The sequence below is a fragment of the Podarcis vaucheri genome (genome assembly GCF_965113315.1).
Source record: "Podarcis vaucheri genome assembly, chromosome: 2".
Lineage (NCBI taxonomy): Eukaryota > Metazoa > Chordata > Lepidosauria > Squamata > Lacertidae > Podarcis > Podarcis vaucheri.
In genome coordinates, this window is record NC_138760.1 from 52,689,217 (window position 1) to 52,710,739 (window position 21,523).

The following is a 21,523-nucleotide window of genomic DNA, read 5'->3' on the forward strand; positions in this document are numbered from 1 at the left end:
AGAATTTCCTCCACACATGTTCTTCCAAAACAGTTTTGGATTAGGGCTCGCCCTGTCAAGAGACAGAATGAGGCAGCCACCTAATGCATCAAATATTGAGGGGTAGGAGGTGGACAAAGTTCTTTACCTGCCATGCCCCCTAATCTAGTTTACTGTCCCAAGGTGCAGGGGAGGACTTTATCCCATTGCCAGAATCATACTAAGATTCAACTGTCAATCTAATCACCTTTTATATATGGGGTGGCAGCGGGTAGGGGGTGATATCATCTTGTCCTGTGCTCCAGACAGAAAAAAATCCCTATTTCTGGTTGATCTTAAATACAGTAATGTTGTCTAGGACACCAAGACAGCAAACACCATATATGAAACAAGGGGGTAGCAATAAGTTAGTACAGCTAATATATACAACGTATATTGTTTTCAGTGATACTTGTAATTTCACTGTATGGAAATAACTGAGCACTACAACCAATCTGAATGCTTGCAGACAGCAAAAGCATTGGGGCTACTGCTATCCATGAATGAACAACAACAACAACAGCCTGTGTGTTTTTGCTTTCAGATGGCCTCGTTGACTGCCTTGATCCAGACTGCTGCCTCCAGTCGACTTGTCAGAATAGCCTGCTATGCCGTGGTTCACGTGACCCTCTAGACATTATACAACAAAGTCACTCTGGTTCACCAACTGTAAAGTCATTCTATGATCGAATCAAGCTTTTAGTGGGGAAAGACAGCACTCATATAATCCCAGGAGAAAATCCCTTCAACAGCAGGTAATGGCCAAAAATATGATTTTATAGAGATGGGGAAGTACTTCTGACACAAGTTTTAATAATGGCTTAACATGGATTGCTGCTTTTAGAAATGATATTCTTTTCCATCTTGAGGTAAAATCTCATTCTAGGGGCTTCCTCGTGATTTTGTAACACTGCCGTCAGGATGCTTGCTTTCAACTCTAGATCCATATAGGCATAAACCCAGAATACTTTGTTATTCTGCATTGAAATGTTAAGAGAATCAAAAGAATAGCTGAGTGACTGAAACCAACATGACCTCAGTTTAAATACAGTCAGTTCAGTTTTTGAATGGCACCATTTTCAAATGTTTTGGCTCCCGGACGCCAAAAACCTGGAAGTAAATGCTCCGGTTTTCGAACGTTTTTGAGAACCCGAACATCCAACACAGCTTCTGTTTTGAGTTTCCCTATTTAATTGAGGCTTCCGCTTTCAGTTTTCGGTTTTCAAACTTATTGGAAGTTGAACAGCCTTCCGGAACAGATTATGTTCAAAAACCGAGGTTCCACTGTACATTCCTGTAGTCTGTTCCCTGAAACTGAAGAGATCAGAGTCAAGAGTGGATGTTCATTTGTGCAGGAGTAAACACATCTAGAATAGTATACTTTGTTCCCAAAGAATCTTTCAGAACTGACATTTAATTTCATTTCTTTCCTAGTCTTGTATCTCTTATACGAGGTCAAGTGGTGACTACAGATGGAACTCCACTCGTTGGAGTCAATGTGTCTTTTGTCAAGTTTCCCAAGTATGGCTATACCATCACTCGCCAGGATGGCACGTAAGTCTACTTGCTTCATTTAGTGTTTGCCCTGTTTAGTATGCAGTATCTGTGCAGATTAACAGGTGGTGCTATCTAATGAAACCATGTGGTATTATGTATGGAATTCCTACTGGGCTAAAGAGCTTTCAAGAAAACAAAAAAGTAATTTTCACATGGCATTTGAATATTAACTGAAATAAATATGAAAGGGCTGACTTCTGAAAATAATGTGTTAGCAGTCGAGCTTATTTTCTCAGAAACTCTACTGTATCTCTGAAAACATTTGTGGGCTACAGCAATATCCAACTGAGACCAGAAATACTTAATTTTGAAATTCAAGGCAGGATAACATTCATATGGGGGGCAGTGAGTGGGGTGGGGAGTTCTTTATAAAACAGTGTGTTATCTTAAAAGTTCCTATTTTCCCCTTTCCTTTCTGAAAATCCACTATCTTCAGAGTTTCTTGGGGGCAGAACACAATCAAAGGAGTATAATTGAATATACTTAGACAGTTTCCTGCTGCGTGAAGAAGTGTGTCCTGTTTTCCTATTTATCATCTGATTTGAAGTTCACACAACTTCAGCGCAAACAAAAATGCAACATGTCACGCTTTACCTAATTTATTGGATATGGCAATAAAATAATACATCTCTGAAAAGGCATTGTGACTATTTGCAGCAGTATGCACTCATATAAAATAGTTTGAATTGGAATAACTAATCAGAAACCAAGCTGTGGCTAGGGGGCGGCTTCAAGTTGCTGTTGCACAGCTGCAGTACTAAGCTTTCCAGGTTTTATGTAGGACAAATACCACACTAACCATGGTGGTTCAGGGCTTTGATACATTACATTGTTCCATCTGTATCTTTGCTTCATAGAATTTTGTTTGCTCAAAGCTACCTGCCATTCAACATTTTATAGTTTTTCATGAATGCATTCGCATTGTTTTTCAAGGGTTATTCACAGGAGTAATATAGTGATAGCTACGCCCCAGTCAGTGCTTTACCATGTTTCACAAATCCATGTGCATTCTTTTTTTTCAAGGGCTATTAACAGCAGCTCCATGTTCACAGTGGAAATTCTCAAAGTTTGCATTAGAATGCATCCTTGAATCAAGAAAATGAATATTTGGACTTTCTTATGTATACATGGGAGGAAAGAAACAGCCTGTTAGGCAAGCTACATCTCTCTGTTCTGAAAGAACTCAGAATTTTAAAAAAGCAATTCAGAGCCATATCCTTAACAGTTTTTTTTTTGGGGGGGGATTTAAAGAAGGAACCAATCTTGTTTGAAACTAGTGCTTTACATTCTCCATTTCTCAGCTTTGCTGATACAAACGAGAGATAGCATACAGTACAGAACAGTATTGCTTCCTGGATTAAATGTCGGGAGAGAATATGACCTCTCCAGTTATGGCAAGTATGTGGGAGGGTTTAGCTCTTCTCTACCAGATGTCTTCACCTCCCTAGGAAAGCCAATCTCTCGTTTTGAAAACCACAGGTTTACTAGGTTCATTAGAGGAAATGTTTAGTGTTTTTAAATTCTGGAGAGAAACATTTTCTTCATTTTGAAATTGATCCAGCACAGAGAGCAGTCATGCAAATTTCCATCATTGCTCTCTGCCATCTGCCACAACCTAATGAAAGGATGGCTAGGATTAAATCACAAAAACATTTACGTGGAATCTGATAATATTTTGTAGATGTCATCCTGCATACTCATCTCTGAGACCATCTCTGTACTACTCTTCTAAACTATTATAAAACTTTCATGATTTCCTCATGGAACCATTGGAATTTTTGTGAGGGTCCTTAAAATTATTTAGTGGAGAACCTTATTGAACTGTCATTTTTAGAGCTCCCAGAAGGGAAGAGGATTCCTAGTATTACAGACATTGTTTCAGGCTATACATACAATACATATCCATATTGTATCATTAACTCCCCTTTGATCTTTGCATGAAGGGCGGTACAGTGGTACCTTGGTTTGCAACCGTTTTGGATTACAACCATTTTGGATTACAACCACGTCAAACCCTGAAGTGTGTGTCTCTTTTTTTAGATTACAAACCTTTTCTTTTGTTATTACAACCAATTTTGAGGGGAAGGCCCCATTGGCGAAAGCGCGCCTTGGGTTTCAACCTGTTTTTGGTTTACAACCAGACCTCCAGAACAGATTATGGTTGTAAACCAAGGTATCGCTGTATACAAAAATATGTTGTTGTTGTTGTTGTTGTTGTTGTTGTTGTTGTTGTTGTTGTAATTACTAGGCTATATCTGCATCTATGACTTCTATCATGAGAACATGTGAACAGCAGATAAGTAAAATACATACACACGTCTCACATTTCTTCTATAGAAGAACCTTTCTGGATGTAATCCAACATTCTGTTCCCACAGTGACCAACCAGATGTCCATAGGAAGCCCACAAGCAGGACACGAGCACAATAGCACTATCACATTTTTGATCCCCAGCAGCTGGTATTTTGAGGTGTGCTGCCATTGATACAAAAATAATATAACCTTCATTACTACTAATAATTGATACCCTTGTCCTCCAATAATTTGTTTGATCCTTTCTTTAAAAGCCATCCAAGTTGGTGGCCACCACTGCAGTCCCAGAGTTTAACTATGCAATGTGTAAAAAATAAAAAGCATGAGCCTTTAGTGTCATTGGATCGGTGCTATGGAATACACTGTCAATAGACATTCAGCGGGCACTTTCTATGCCAACTTTTAAATGCCTGCTGAAAACTTTTTTTTATTCTGCCACGCCTATGCAGGAAATTAAGAGTACATCTCTCACAATGGTTTATTGATGCTTGTTTTTAGCATATTTGTTTTTAAATTGCTTTTAATCTTTGTAATGCTTTTATTGTATGGTTTTTTAATCTTTTTAATGTTGTAAACCACTTTGATATGTTTTGTGATTTAACAGTATATAAATGCTGCTTCAAATAAATCCTTCAGTGGATGACCCTTTGTTCTAGCATTATGAGAGGAAGACCATATCTTCATCTACTTTCCCTACACCATGCATAATTTTATACATAATTTTACATAATTTCCCCCTTTCTCCCTTTTTTCTAAATTAAGTATCTCCACATGATCTCTCCTTGTGGGGGATTTGTTCCAGCCCCTTGATAGCTTTGGTTGCACTTTTCTGCACCTTTTGCAGCTCTGCAATATCTTTTTTTGCAGTGCAGCAACTAGAATTGTACACAGTATATCAAGTGTGGTCACACCATATAGTTGTATAAAGGTGTTATGATATTGGCAGTTTAATTTTCTTTCCCTTTCCTAATGATCCATAATATGCAGTTCCCCTTTTTCATAAGTGCTAGGTCATCATTTTCATCTGGCCATCCACCACAATATCACTTTCCTGTTTAGACATCAACAGCTCACACCCCATAAGCATATATGTGAAATTGGGATTGTTGCTGTTTTGCGGGTGGTGCTGTGGGTTAAACCACTGAGCATAGGGCTTGCCGATCAGAAGGTCAGCAGTTCGAATCCCCGCGACGGGGTGAGCTCCCATTGCTCGGTCCCTGCTCCTGCCAACCTAGGAGTTTGAAAGCACGTCAAAGTGCAAGTAGATAAATAGGTACCCCTCATGTGGGAAGGTAAACGGCATTTCTGTGCACTACTCTGGTTCACCAGAAGCAGCTTAGTCATGCTGGCCACATGACCCGGAAGCTGTACGCCAGCTCCCTTGGCCAGTAAAGCGAGATGAGCGTCGCAACCCCAGAGTCGGCCACGACTGGACCTAATAGTCAGGGTTCCCTTTACCTTTACCTTTACACTGTACCACATTTGCCATTTTAATGCAATTTTGAAGAGCCTCACAATTACTATGTTTTTAGCACCCTGATTAATTTGGTGTCATCAGCAAACTCGGTCACCTCACTGCTCACCTGTAATTTCACATCATTTATGAACAACTTAAAAAGCACCAGTTCCCATAGAGATTCATGGGGGAACCCACTTCCTACATCTCTCTATCATGAGAACTATTTGTCCCTTAGCTAGTAAATGTTCCATAAGAGGATAAATCCTGTCCTGTTATCATATGACTGTCAAGAGACTATGGGGAAGAACTTGATCAAAAAATTGTTGAAAGGTCAAGTGCACAGTGTCTATAGGATCACCTGTACCCACATGCTTATTGACACTCAAATACACTCTGAAAAGTTTGTTACAGAAGACTTACTTTTACAGGAGCCATGCTGATTCTTCTTTAGCAAGTCTTGTTCTCAGGTGAATATCATCAGGAGGCAGCAAGTTGCTAGTTTTTACTTTGTCAATAAAGACTTAGAATTCATCTCATCACCACTGTTTGCATGTGTTCTTCAGACTGCCCTTCTGAGAATGTTAGATCAGGCACAGGGATTTTCCCACATCTTTTGAAGTGAAGATAGATGCAAGAATCTATTAATCTTCTCTGCAATCTCATGCGTTGTAAATTACTCTGTGCTCTGATTTGAAGGGAAGGATGAGCTATGAAAACCTCTAAATAAATGTGTAAATTTACCTTTTTTAACACACTCCCTTGTTGTTCAAAGGTTCAGCTACATCCTAAACTTTTTGAATCAGTGTATATACAGCACTACAGTCACACCAGCAACTACACATTTTTTGCAGGATTTTGCATTATGCCACAGCCCCACCTTGTACATATACCGTATTTACACAAATGTAATGCACACCTTTCTAGGCCAAATTACGTTGCGTAAATTAGTGTGCGCATTAGATTTGATGGGGCATTTACATTTGCCAGCAACTACTTTTTTGGTTTCAAGGTTTTGAAAATTGAGGTGCACATTCAATAGTGCATTAGATTCACATAAATACGGCAGTGTGGGTTGATGGTTAATATGATGTGCCACCAGTGAGCCAACTGTTGTTGATCTGGGTATAACCTAAGACAGCAATTGCCTCCAGCAGGTCTTGATCATTCATTATTCTATACTCTTCTACATGTCATTCTCTGTTCTAGCCTTACCAAACCTGGTGACCTCGAGATGTTTTGGACTACAACTCCCAATCTCAGCCAGCATGACCAATAATCCGGGGGGGGGGGGGCACCAAGTTGATAAAGGCTGGCCTATTCCCTTGTCTCACTCTAGAATTATTCCTGATGTGAACTTCAAAATTTCCTAGGTTTGACTTGATTGCGAATGGAGGAGCATCTCTAACTCTACACTTTGAGCGAGCACCATTCATGAGCCAAGAGAGGACAGTATGGCTGCCATGGAACAGCTTCTATGCCATGGATACACTTGCAATGAAGACTGAAGAGAATTCCATTCCTAGCTGTGATTTAAGTGGTTTTATCCGGCCTGATCCAGTTATAATTTCGTCTCCACTCTCCACATTCTTCAGTGATGCTCCTGGCCGAAACCCCATTGTTCCAGAGACTCAGGTATCAAGCATGAATGTAAAAACAGCCACAAGCAGGTGATCGTGCCAAAAGTGTGAAGGGGGAGACACACATATCCAAATTCTTCAGAATATATAGTAGGCACAAGTTGGGGGCCATGGCTGGCCAGGGCTCACTGGCATGGGGAGACGCTCAACCCTTTGCATATGAGGTGTTCATCAAACACTAATATAAAGTACAGTAAATGTTGCTGCTGCATAATGTGCAAATCAGATTAAAATATTTAATTTGGACTTGAAATAGTGAAATACATGTCTAGACATTCTATGTGGCCATTTCTGACATTGCATTTCTGAACAAAATTGGGTACAAAACTTCTGGAGGCCAAAGTCTTAATCACATCCATAAAGACAGGAATGAGTATTTCATGTACATAGAATTATTGTAGTAACGAAACAAATACGTGACAGACTTGTGTCTGTCCTTGCTGACAAATGTGCATTTCCAGTAATAGGTACCTGATTCTGCGCTTGCATCTGTTAATTCCCCCCCCCCATATACTGCTTTTTAAAAATACACTTAGCTTTCTTTCTTGATATTATAGATCAAGTACAAGTCAAACTAGACATAATTATAGCAGACCCCACTGCTATAATTAACTAAAAACAAACTGATTTTTCTTCCTTTAAGCAAGGATTCATTTTGCTAGTGTTTTCCCCCTGTTTGGGCATTCATATTGTTTAATGCTTATTGTCAGAGGAAGTTGCAGGTTCAAATACTTACAGCCTCTAGTGACCTTCTTGCATATAACTTACAATATAACATGTGTTTCCTATTTACACATCTACCAGAAGTGTGTGTGGTTTTTTAAAAAAGTAACTGTAAAAGTGACCAAAATATCCAGAAATCTTACTTTAAATTGGGCCATTGCAGGAAGGCCAGATTAAAACATCTCAGCAGCAAAAAGTCATCAATCTTGAAATAAAACACATGATATATATTATTATTATTATTTTAAAAACCCTCTTCCAGTGCATATTTGAAGTGTGCTTTGTGTTCTCACTCAGGTTCTTCATGAAGAAATTGAAGTCCCAGGCTCCAACATAAAACTCTGCTATCTGAGTTCCCGTACTGCTGGATACAAATCTTTGCTTAAGATCACCATGACACAATCACTTGTGCCTCTGAACTTAATTAAAGTACATCTGATGGTTGCAGTGGAAGGACATCTTTTTCAAAAGTCATTTCAAGCATCTCCCAACTTGGCTTACACTTTTATTTGGGACAAAACGGATGCTTATGGCCAGAAGGTTTATGGGCTCTCAGATGCTGTAGGTAAGCCATCAGATTCACATTTTGCAGGTTTTAAGTATTGGCTGTTATGCTAACAGCAGTATCTTAAATTTCATCTGGAAAAAAGCCATTACAGCATAATTGATGTCACATGTGTCCTTTGTGTGTGCGAAGATAATACTTTGCTTATTTATTGATTTATCATATTTGTATTTTGGAGGAGCTTAGGACAGTTTACATGTTTTCCTCATACAGTGAGCTAGATGAAGCTTAGAGAGAACTTCATTAGGCCACAACTGAGCTTCATTCCTGAACGATGCATTGCATCCAGTTCCTATTAGGCCTAGTTAGACTTTCCATCCACTACAACACACGAGCTTTCTGGTAAAAAATATATATGTAAGGAACTCAATGTTTTAATATATACTCACAAAACTGTTCGTGTGTGCATTAAAAATATATATTATGCACTGTGCTTACCACAAGAAGTATCAGGAAGCCAGTGTGGACTGTGGCTTTTTTCTCAGTAAAAGTGCAGTGGCAAACCTGTTTGGTACCGCATAATAGGTAAAGACTTCTTCAGATTCCATAAATAACTATTACAGTAAACAATAAATGGGTTCATGTTAAATTTGGAGCAAGGGCAAAGTCAATTTGGTAGGAGTGATCAATTGCAATTTATATTTTCTAAAGGTCTCCACATGAAGAAATCTCACTATTGTATATTTAGTGCATCAGTTAATGTATTAACACTTTTTCACTTTTTTCATAATCACATACTGTATTGAGCATATATATTGAATACAGACAGTGCTGAACAGCCAGTTAATTAAAAATAGAATCTAGCCTTTTCATCATAACTGACTCCCCTCCCTATTTCTCCCTCATTAAATCAGTCATTTGCTCCCACCCCTCCCCCAAACTATCAGGATCTATAGTTCCCCTGGGTATAAGTGAATCAAGTTTTTCAGTCAACTGCAGTCAATAAAATATAATATATTGGGAACAGTAGTTTGTGGTAGAGGACAAATCATGCACAATCACTGATTATTGATACATATTTTTCAGTATCTGTGGGATTTGAGTATGAGACCTGTCCTAGTCTGATTTTATGGGAGAAAAGAACTGCCCTGCTCCAAGGATTTGAACTTGACCCCTCAAATCTAGGGGGCTGGTCTTTGGAAAAACATCATGTGCTTAATATAAAAAGTGGTAAGTTCACCAATTTTAATATGTGTTTAAGCTTTGGGTGCAAGCCCTATTCTCATGGTTGCCTCCAGAATATCAAGGAGTGGTTGTGCTGACATCTGATGGGTGGTACTCACACAAGCGATTATTTGCATGCCAACCATAAGCATTACATATGGTGTTTATAGCACAGTGCAGCAAACAGTTGAAATATATTGAGAGTTGTCTGTCTGCCTTTGGCCAGTGCCTTTGGCCTTTTTGTATTACTGTACATTTGTGGCTAGAATTCCACACAAGCAGCAGCTGCCACACTAGAGATTGTGAACAGTATTAGCTGCTGCAAGGCAGCACTGGATGCAGCTGATATCCAAGACCACCTTGCCCAGAACACCTGGAATGAGAAGTGATAGCAGATAGGTTGCTGGGTGGCCAGTGGGCAAGAGAAGACAAATCCACTGTCTTTGCCATTGCAGCATTTATGAAACTAAGCAACTGTGAAAGGCAAATGGAAAGCTAATTCCTCCATTAATGGGAGACCACCAGAAGTTCCATATAAGAGTGTGATATAATATTGATATTCTCTTCCCTTCTATGCCTCACCATGCATTTTCTTATTTCTACAATTTGTGAGGTGTATAGTTCTCCTAAAAGTGCTTCTTGGGGCCACTTTGTGCAAGGGTTCAAGCAGAAAAGGTTTTCTTGCACTTTATCACTTTCATAAATTGTAGAGTTGGAAGGGACCCCAAGGATCAACTAGTTCTTTGGGACACATGTGGCAGGTTTCATGTTTAAATGTTCATTCACACACACAAGCAAAACACGTGTAGCAGGTCACCATAAACCACACTTTAAATATCAAGAATGGAAAGTGTTTGATTCCAACTCCCATCGGTCCCAGCCAGCATGGCCAGCGGTCAGGTGTGATGGGAGTTGTAGTCAGGGCTGGCCCAAGAAATAATGACCTCTGAAGTGAACCACAAAATTGTGCTGTCCTCCCCGCCAAGGAAGAAGGGGTGAGTGAAGATCTTCATCAGGAACAAGAGGGGGGAGGAAAGACCTACATCGAAGTCTGCTGCCTCACCTTACCTCATGGGTGGGTCTGCTGTAGTCAGTAGCATCCATAGGTTCCCCACCCCTGCTACAGGAGAACAGAAAGTGAAACAGCTGAAACAGGGCTAAGTGAAAAGAAACAGTTGCTAGTGGCAGCTGCAAGCACGAGAGCAAGGGAGATAGCATAAAGTGGTTTGGACCTATACTGGGGGGAAAGGAGTCAGCGGATGTGTTGGGTCCTAAACAGTCACCAGTGGTAAACTGGCTCAGCCACTTAATAGTCATTTGTTATAAATTATTGTAAGTCCTTGCTTTTCTTCTTCTTAGGTATTCTACACAAAGGTAGTGGGGAGAATCAGTTTCTAACGCAGCAGCCTGCTGTAATCTCCAGCATCATGGGAAACGGTCGTCGCAGGAGTATTTCCTGTCCAAGTTGCAATGGTCTTGCCGAAGGAAACAAACTTCTGGCCCCTGTGGCACTTGCGGTAGGAATTGATGGAAGCCTGTTTGTCGGGGATTTCAACTACATTCGACGCATCTTTCCTTCTAGGAATGTCACTAGCATTTTGGAATTAAGGTAATTCTGCTGCTATTTGCCCTGCTACAAATGCCTTTGTACTTGGTCCTTCTTTCTAGTTTTCCTATATCGTTGTTGCTTTCAGCACTGCCTGCCACTGTAGCTTAGTATGTAAACACGAATGACTCAGTTTAGGGAAGGCTGCTGGATCAGAGTATATTTGAAGTTGCCTTATCCCTTCTTCCAAGGATTGCAGTAGGAATTCAAGCAGCAGTTTAGCCGCACCATTTTCTACTAAGGCCACCTGAAACCTGCTCCCCCATACACAAGATGGATAGTTATATTTAGGGTTCCTCCAGACTGGTGGTTTTTGGGCAGGTGTATTCTGCAACACATGATTGACACAATAACAGTGTATTAGTGGTGGATTTATAACTGAATCATCCACATATAGTTCCTCTTTGTTGGTTGTTCTGCAGTGCTTCCCAGGTGTTACTGCATTACTCCTGTCTGGAGAGGTAATCTTGCTCTATAGTGCAACAAAAGCAGGGCAAAACTCCCCACAATGAAACATTTGTTGTATGAAAAATTAAAGGATTTTAGAAGGAAATTATGGGTCGTGCAGCTGTTTTAAACACAGCAGTATGACCAAGACAGCTGAAACTTTTGCAGAGGCAAATGTTATTGAAAGTGTGATCACATATAACTGCCTGATAACATAATGAGCACAGTCATAATGAGCACAGTTTCAGTATGCCACTGAATACCATTTCCTGGAATTTGTTGCTGTTATGTCTTGATTGTAGGCTACTTTGAAGTATCTAGTTGTGGTTACTGTAAGAAATAGGATTCTGGACTGCACTAACCCAGTGATTGATTTGACAGGGCTCAACTTTTGTTCTCATGTATATAGCAAAACAGGCATCCCACAGCATGGCTTACAAACATTGCAAGATAAATAGGTATTGGTATTAGTATTGGTATATGTATGCACATATATGTGTGATATATATATATACATCCTGACCCTAAAATTTAATATAAAATCTCATCTTACAGTGCTGAGATAAACACTGATTAATACTGTGTGAATTTACAAAGCTCAGTGTCACTTTGCTCTGTTATAAAACAGCACTTCTGCTCAGTTAGACAGCACATAAGATGAATAACTGCACTGACAGTCAAACCTGCCTTAAGTGACAATTTTAGGGACTGAAGAGGAAAGCCAGTTGCAAAGTAGAGATGGACTCAGGGTTTTAAAACTCTTGTGGTTCAATTGTTTGAATGGAAAGGATATTAGCACATTTCACTTTTGTCAGGCCTACACTGCATCAAGCCTGCTGACAAGCAGCTGCCAACTCTTTTCACTGTCAGTATAAAAGACAGGACGGTTTTACACATGACGTTTTTTCAGTGATCCAGAAAGTTTCTTACAAAAAAAATGCCTTGAGGGGCTATTCCAGCAGGGAATCTTGTGACTGTTGTGCTTCATCCTTAAATTAACCTAAGGCTAAAGCTAAAAAGAGGTTTCCTTTGCCATGCCTTCTTGTCGCATAAGATAAAATGTTATGTTTGCTTTATAGCCTTTACTTCAGCTAACTGTTCTCCTTCCCCCCCCCCTCTTTCTTTTCTGTTTCTTTCCTATAAAGAAATAAAGAATTTAAACATAGGTAAGACCAAAACCACAATCGTTATTTACTATAGTTCGTTCCATTGTGTTTACTTTTTCTGTTGTGCTTCTTTTGCAATGTTCTGTTTTAAATGTATCAAATATAGCAACATTAATATGCTAATTGTGTGTTATGAATATGATAAGCATTAGCAATTATACACTGCAGTCAAAAAGCAACCAAATAAGTTCTGACAGCAATTAGGAATGTCTAATGGAATGCAAGTATAATGAACCCCAAGTTAACTTTTATATGAGCACTTCTCCCTGCAGTCTGTAATTGGCTTAAATGGTTGAGGCAAACTACAGCAGTGGCTTTTGTAAATTCTGGAGAGGGTTCAGAAGGCACTAATGAACTGGAAATGGGTCAAAAACTCATTTCCAACTCATTAATTTTTTTCTTGATTCAGCTCCTCCCTCCCTTTTAATACAGTATTAGTTGGTTGATCTGTTATTATTTCAAATAGAGTTTGAATTCTTTTGCAAAATAGTTAATTCCTTTCTTGGTCAGTTTCTCTGCTCACTCTTTAGGTGCATGTACATCTTGGACATTACAGTAGAAGCACAGTAGAAGCATGAAACACTCATGCATCTGCTTGCTGGCACCAGTGGCAATTCTTGGAGCTGCCTGTACTCAAAAGTTAATTTACTGCAAAATAAAACAAATAAAACATTACACTAAACACTCAAGGTATTAGCTCATGAACCCAGTTGGACCAGGATAAATATATTGGCCCTGTAACTCAAACTTGTCTGAGATAGTGTAAGTCTCCTGCTGTGTTTGATAAATATAATTGCTCTCCTCTTTCACAATGACTGAAAATATGTATTACAAGTTGCCAACTGTGGCATGAACCTGCGGAAAGAAAAAATGAAGCTTCTAGATTAATTAGATGGAATTCATGTTGTTGAAGGGTGTGATGTGTATGCTAGGAGAGCCCAGGGCTCTATTAATATATCCACATTGTTGCCAAAATGATGTTACTTCCTGCCGTTTCCCTCACTTCCTGGCTTACTCTTTAAGTACCTTCTTTTGTCTGAGTAGACGCTGTTGTGAGTGCCACACAAGCTGTAGCTGCTTGTAACTGCTAAAGAGTAAAAAAATAAATACATCAGTACATAGTTCTTGCCAGTGTTCAAAGAGGAATGCATTTGTATTGGTTAGAACTAAGTTTAGTGGTAGTTGTTCATTAAAAAAAGGTGTGTGTTAATATATCAAAGTAGAAAATAAGGGGAAGCTATATTTCTTAAGTTTCCTGTGAAGTCAATGCTGTCTATTTGAAAAAAGAATCTTCTTAATATAAGTGTTAAAAGGAAAGCATTTGACCCAATAAATGGACATAAAAGAAAAAAAATAGTGTATTGGAAATAAAGGAAACATGTTTCAAATAACAATAGTACACAAGTACACAACTGTGCTCATTGCTTCACATTACCAATATCACAGATTTGCTTCTGTTGTCCCAAACATGGAAAAGTTATACTTTTGGTGCATGGCAGGGGTAGCTAATGTGGTACCCACCAGATATTGTCATATTACAACTCCCATCAGCCTCAGCCAATGATCAGATATATATAAGAATAGTCAAACACCACTTAAATGAAAATGCTGCTGTATTGTAACAACACAATGATGAAAATCAAAGTTGGTTAGAAAGGCGATTAAAGGCGGTGACCAGAAAGGAGTTTGATAATGTGTGGCTTTAAAGTATTATGACCTTATTATATTATAGCATTACAAAACTCTAATGATAAGCTGAATGCTGGAGGTATAAATACTATAAAGCAGATGTGTGGCAAATTTGGTGGAAATATCCACCAACTTACACACGATTGACTCACATGAGACTGCGTATATGCATATATGCAAATGGCGAGAGAGAGCTGGAGAATCCTTGCGGCTCACAAGGAGACCCTCCTTGGAGCCCAAAGAGGACTTCATAGAGGGCAGAGGAAGCCCCAAAGAGACCGGAGGGGCCGCCTATATTAGCATATTTATATTAAAGGATACTGAACTAGGAAGGAGGAATGATGAAATTGTGGTTGTATTTGTGGGTGTTTGTGGTGTGTGTAGTTCTGATCACTAAAAGAATAATTAACAAAGGATGGAATTCAACATCACTCTATGCTGAACATTTTGTCGGTGTGAACATATCATCCTGTCAGGTGGAACTATGCCCCCTCACACTGCAAGCTGTTTGGGGGGGGGGGTTCTGAGCAACCCAAGCAAATTTAGTGGGGAAGAAGGTGGGAGAAACTTAAATGCGCAAATGGAAACCCCTGCAGAGGGCTTCTGCTGACTGTATTTGTTAGGTGAAACCCACCCAAAATATATAATTTTAAAATAATACTAATTAAGATCAACACCATTAACCATCTTGCTAAAATGGCAGCTGCTCAAAGGGGTTTTTGCATTTCCTTTTTAAAAAAATGCATTTATAGCATCATAATGTTATAACACCCTTTCATTTAAGTGGTATTTCACTGTTATGTGTGTGTTTTTTAATATCATTAAAATAATTTTTGACTATAAAATTGATTTTTAAAAAGGGGGTAATAAAATAGCTGCACTGCCCACACAGAAAGTACAGTATGTGTGTGCTAAGCTTAATAGGTTCCTCTGTCCACTACATCCCTACCCACATAAGAACCCTATCATTTTAAAAAGATAGAATTGCAAAAAAAGTCATTTACAGCTATGGAGATTGTACCACTCTCTTATTTTTCAAACTTTTTGTTTTGTGAGAAAGGGCAAAAGAACTAGGATGGCAATGATTGGATGGCAACATCATGCACACACCCCATAAAAAGTGAATTTACAAAACATAGCAATGCTGCACTAAATACCTAAGTGGAAGCATCTCAGCATTTTATTCTCCCAATATTCCAGTATGACCAAGAAGCAGTATTCATAATAGGGCTCTTGCAGTCAAAGGGGCAAACTGGATTATCCAGGTTAGGAGCCCAGTTCTACCAGACCCCTATGCTGTCTCTCTCCCACATGCTCCACTTCTGTGCCAGGAATATCTTTGGCTGTATGGTTATTGTCCTTAGACCAGTATTAACACATACTTGCCCAGCTTGCAATACTATTGCAACATTGCATGTTATGATATTGTGCTAGGATGGCAGTTGTAGTGGCCTGCCCTAAAAACTTATTTACCCGGGTAACCATAGGATAGTATAAGAATCTCACAATTTCACAGGTGCTCCCTCTGAAAACAGTTAACAAAAGATTGGATTTTTGTCGTATCTATATCTTCATCCACAGCCATCCTCCAAAAATCTGGGTAACACCACCTAACTATTCTGTCCGCAAGAATGCCTACTTCTGTACTTGTCTCAACATAACCCCTTGCTCATGGGGTTTGGTTTTGTTTATCTCAAAAATCCAAGAGTGTGGCTCTTCAGAGGCCAGTAGGTCCAACTGCAGAGAAATAACTAGATCATTCACTTTCTGTCTTCGTCCTGCTGATTTTTAAAGCCTCTACTGGCTTTTAAAGAAGTTTGCCCCATATCACCCATGGCTGGCATCTGCAGAAATCTTGTTTAAAATACTCATTACATCTGCCTGTTTTTAGCCAGGCATGTTTGTGCAGGAACTTCTCCATTTAGTCCAGTTGTCTATTTGAATAGCTGAGGCTGACATTTCTAAATTTGCAGGTGGCTCACTGGCTCCACACCTCGAACAGCTGTCAAAACAGATTTATTAGAAATAAGGTAATACTTCAAGACATCCACTGACCCCACAAGATAGGGGGGAAACTTCAGCAGAACATTAGCTTAGCTTACTGTCAAATCTGGGGAACTTGTTGCTTGTTTCAGTTAGCACTGCAGCCTTGCACAAATAATATAATGGGCTTTCTATGGTATGAAGACACAGAAAAAACAGATTTACCTCAAAACTAAGGCATTATAAGCTTGACTGCTACAGCCCAATTCTATTGACGTACATTAATTTTGGGGCCACAAGCTATTGCTTGTACTGCTGCAGTTAGCACTGAATCCTATTTCTGACAAGGGAAACGAAACCATCCAATTGTGCCTCACCAAAGAAAGTAATAGTGATGTTAGCGATATCAGTTGATGTTAGCAATTGACCAGAGGCCTATAAGTTGTCCTCTTAAAGATGGATATATTATCAGCATCTTCTCTGCAGCAATGTGTTACAACCTTTAGTTATGATTTCTTGGAGATTTGTTGGGGTGGTGTGAGATAACCAGAGGGCTGTTGATACACCGGAGTGACATGGGCAAAAATAAGACAAAGGCATGCAACCTATAAAATAGGAATCTGCAGTCAATTCCAGCTTCCAAATTAGAGTGCAGTAGCAACATCTTTCCGCTCCACTTCTGTTTGTTGCATAGTGGTGAATGAATATCTTGTGCTCAGTGAACCATTTTGTTGCCATTGTATTCTCCATCAAATAACCTATGAAGGAGGTACAAGAAAAGGAGCATTTTAAATACTCAACACTTTAGTGCATGGTTCAGGACTTTTACACTCTTACCTCCCCCTCTCCCTGATATATTCATGACTTTTCCAGGAGTCCCATTTTAGTAACAATATGACCAAAAGCTCAGTCTCAAAACCTGTTTTTAATACCCCAAGGTATCTCAATAGTGAAATAATTGTAAAAGGGGAAAGTACTTTTTCATAAAGTGAATAGTTGACTATGGATTTCACTTCTACAAGATGCAATGATAGCCCACAACAGATAGCTTTTAAACAAGATTAGACAAATTCCGGAATGATATAGCTATCAATGGCTACTAGTCATGATGGCTATATAGTACCCCCAAATCAATGGGGAACAACAGCAAAAGAAAGCTACCACCTTTCCATTTGTCTTGGTAGATTTCCCATAGGACTAGACAGGGCTTTGGTCTGATCCAGCAGGGGTTTTCTCATGTTCATATGTACTTCTGAGCATATGCTGCTAATTTTGTTGGATATTTTATATGAGGGGAGATCTATAAATACTTTATAAATCATAAAATAAATCTTCCCTCCTATAGAGTAGCCATTGTTATCCCAAATCATTTGCGATTAGGAAGTAAGACTTCAAATTTTAAAGCCCCCACAAGGCCCTTTCAGGTGTGAAAGGCAGTTTGCCGTGCCTCCCACCATTGAGATCCCACCTGTCTTCAGGCATTGGAGAATAAGGTCTGCAGTGCTGAGCCTGCTATACTCCTGTATAGCATGTTCACGGTGGAGCCAGGCGATGGAAATTTGACAGATAGGGTGGGGCAAGCAAGGGCATTGTTGCTGTCCCCTTATTACAAGAACCCTATAACGCCTGAATCCAGTAGTTCACAGTTTAGAAACTAAAAGCTGGCTACCACTTTTGCCACTATACTGGTGTTTTTATGCCACAAATACACAGATTTGGAATCTTAGCTGTTTTTCCATCTGTGTCTTTAGAGTTTAAAGGAAAAGAAAAATCAGGACAGCGTTTCAGTGTCACAAAGTACATACTTAGATAGTGCAGCAAAGGATTTTATGTCAGATTGAGGGTGAAAACATACATGCATTCAGAAGTGTGATGGAATGGTGTCAACATGCATTTGCTTCATTTTGAGGCGTTTGTTTTCAGGGCAGAGAATGTGCATAAAACCCAATTCCACCACACTTAGGATGCCCTGGTTGTGTTCTGAAAGCACAGAGCAGGCCTTGGTCTGGTCAGTACATTACTAGATGACCATCTGGGAACTACCGTACTTTTTGCTCTATAAGACTCACGTTTTCCCTCCTAAAAAGTAAGGGGAAATGTGTGTGCGTCTTGTGGAGTGAATGCAGGCTGCACAGCTATCCCAGAAGCCAGAACAGCAAGAGGGATTGCTGCTTTCACTGCGCAGCGATCCCTCTTGCTGTTCTGGCTTCTGAGATTCAGAATATTTTTTTTCTTGTTTTCCTCCTCCAAAAACTAGATGCGTCTTGTGGTCTGGTGCATCTTATAGAGCGAAAAATACGGTACTTGTACACCACCTTGGGTTCCATGACAGAAGAAAAGTGGAGTAAAAAGGCAAGAAGATAGATAGATAGATAGATAGATAGATAGATAGATAGATGATAGATAGATAGATAGATAGATGATAGATAGATAGATAGATAGATAGATAGATAGATAGATAGGATGTATGTCAGTCTTTTCTCAAAGTAATGTGGAAGTAGTCCACAGCATATGGTTTACCAGACGGAGAATGATTTAGAATGTTTTTATTATGAGTAATAAGAAAGACTTTTCTGTTTGCTTCTTCAGTACTAACCTTAAATGTGAGGTCAGCATTTTGGAATACCTAAATGGTAGTGTTAACCTCTAACCCTCACAAACTGACCATCTTATTATATAGCGTTACAGAACTCTTTATTTTAAAAAAAACATATCTATGAAGAGTGAAGAATGAGAAGGGAAAGGACTGCAATTAAAAATTATGAGATTATTCGTCTTTTATGCAGCTTTAGGGCAGGCTGTAGTGTATTCTATTATTTGGCACAGTGGGAAGACAGCTAAAGATTTTACGAGGAGGCACAGATGCTGTACCTTTTTCAAAAATAATTTACAGCTTCTTGTCAGAAGACATCTCACGTTGGCTTCCCATATATTTTGCATTTGTGGCTACATTATTTTTCAAAGCTCTGTACCTAAATGAAACAGCCATGCTCTGTAAAATAGATGGATTCACATGGGTGGTAAAAAGCAATCCATAAATGGAAGCTAATGAGAACCATATATATCTTCAGTGTCCAAATTATTGAGATATAAAACAATTTCCAGTTGTCAAAAAGATATAGAATGATGTAATATTCAGAGGAAGATTGATTAGAAGCCAAGGTGAACTGGTCTTATACAAGGCAGACACTTCCTAACAGTTAGTGAGTGTAGCTGTTAAGAGCCATCCTGTGCAAGTTTACTCAGAAGTAAATCCCACTGAATTCAACAGAACTTCTTTTCTATAAAGTGTGCATGGGATTGCAGACATCATTTGAGATGGGACACCTTGCCAGACTTTATTAAATTACATAAGTTGCTATGTCGCTACCTTCTACCCAGTAGCCCCTGTTCAGATTCATTTATTTATTTGTCACTTTTTTATCCAGCCCTTCATCCAAGATGGTATCCATGGCATTACCTATGTAGTCCTCACAGCAACCTGGGAAGTAAGAGCAGGCTCAGAGATAGCGACTTGCCCCAGGCCAGCAAATGGCACAGAAGGGATTTGATGCTGAGTTTCTCACACCCAAACTCTACTCTAATATAACCAAATTAAGGGATGGGACTGAGAAAAGGGCAGGCTTTGCCAAACTTAATGTTACACTGTTGTGGGGTGGAGGGTGGGAGTCACCCTCAGACAGAAGGGTGGTGGGACTGATACTATCTACATTTCTTGCCCAAGACTACCCCTGTCATATCTCAGTTCATTACTGACAAGAACTACGCTTTGTGGGGTCTGGTTTAGCCATTGTGTTTTCTCTTTCTTCTCTTCTAAAGCAACAACCCTGCCCACAAGTACTACCTAGCTGTGGATCCTGTTTCGGGCTCACTCTATGTGTCAGACACCAACAGCCGCCGTATTTACAAAGTCAAAACCCTTACTGGTGCAAAAGACCTAGCTGGAAATTCTGAAGTAGTGGCAGGTACAGGGGAGCAGTGTCTGCCTTTTGATGAAGCCAGGTGTGGTGACGGAGGGAAAGCAGTGGATGCAACTTTAATGAGCCCACGAGGTAAGGGATGTAAAAAGTTGCACAAACTATAATCTGAAGCTAGACTGAATCATATATAATTATCTGGTAATTAAAACACTGCTTGCTGACTTATTTTTTAATCTGTGGTTGAATCACAACAAGCTGGCAATTGTTTCCCACAGACAATTCTTTTCATGGGGTTTGCTTGCAGCCCCTGTTCCTTTGCAAAACAACAACAACAACCTTCACATTCCATTGTGGAGAAGAAGTACAAACAATCAGGATTGTCTGAAGCAAAATCTCTTTGGAGATGCAAAAGTGTCTGTTATTTTGGGCAAAGGTGGTTGGCACTGTCTGGTCTATATTCTGTTTCTGCAAAAGAAACAAAAGCCAGACTTTATTTTCCATTTTAATAATATGATTATTTTTTAAAAAAATGTAAAGATTGTATGGAATAATGGTTCTTAGGTTAATGTTTCCTTTGCTTGCTTGTCAATATTGCACTTAAAAAAACTGCAGCCTAAGTGCCTACGCTTCAGCTAGTCTTCCCTTTGGGAATGAATGAAAGTAGAGCAGAAGAAATATAAACAAACACTGTATAAAAGAAATGTCTACCTATTGGAAGAGTATAAATTCCAGCTTCAGTAGCTCATATAAATAAATAATTCTGATTCAATAAATTCGAAAGGCACAGCTGAAACGAACCATAAAAATCTGAAAATTCAAACACTTAGGATATTTTTCAATATAAAAATGATAAACATTAATTTTATAACTTGATTGTTTCTCTTAAAATAAACCAATATGAAGTACTCTAGCTTTTTCTGCAGCATGAGGTTTCTTTCATTGCGCTAATTAAATTCACCTTAGTGGCACCAAACACAGAAGCTATTACCTTACATGATGTAGGTGGCATAACTGGTGGTATTTTTCCTTACCAAAACTGCCTTGGTGCACATGCTTCTGTGGCTCAAGGACAGTAACATCTGAAGGAAAGGAAGAAGCACTTAAAGGTAGTGTTTACATATGTACTTGTTCAGGCATACACACACACATGCATATGCACATGGGTATCCAGCCAAAATGTGTGTACTAAGATTTTGTGACTGGAGTCACAATGCACCAGGGGGAGGTTGCCTTGCCTAATGACTGGAGATTGGCTACAATATCTACAGTAGTGCAG

General features: G+C 39.3%; 1 protein-coding gene across 19 annotated transcripts in view; it reads left to right on the plus strand.

Annotated features, from left to right (window-relative positions):
* The window catches only part of TENM2 (teneurin transmembrane protein 2), a 750,319-nt gene that overhangs the window by 692,339 nt on the left and 36,457 nt on the right, over positions 1-21,523 (plus strand). For 15 of the 19 annotated variants that reach the window (XM_082214655.1, XM_082214671.1, XM_082214666.1 and 12 more), the window contains 9 exons: positions 563-773; positions 1,453-1,572; positions 6,718-6,979; positions 8,005-8,272; positions 9,299-9,442; positions 10,796-11,045; positions 12,635-12,655; positions 16,318-16,374; positions 20,147-20,379. In XM_082214655.1, the coding sequence (XP_082070781.1) occupies positions 563-773; positions 1,453-1,572; positions 6,718-6,979; positions 8,005-8,272; positions 9,299-9,442; positions 10,796-11,045; positions 12,635-12,655; positions 16,318-16,374; positions 20,147-20,379 (1,566 nt within the window). The remainder of the gene's footprint in view (positions 1-562; positions 774-1,452; positions 1,573-6,717; positions 6,980-8,004; positions 8,273-9,298; positions 9,443-10,795; positions 11,046-12,634; positions 12,656-16,317; positions 16,375-20,146; positions 20,380-21,523) is intronic. The other 4 variants (XM_082214667.1, XM_082214668.1, XM_082214669.1 and 1 more) reach the window with 1 other exon arrangement.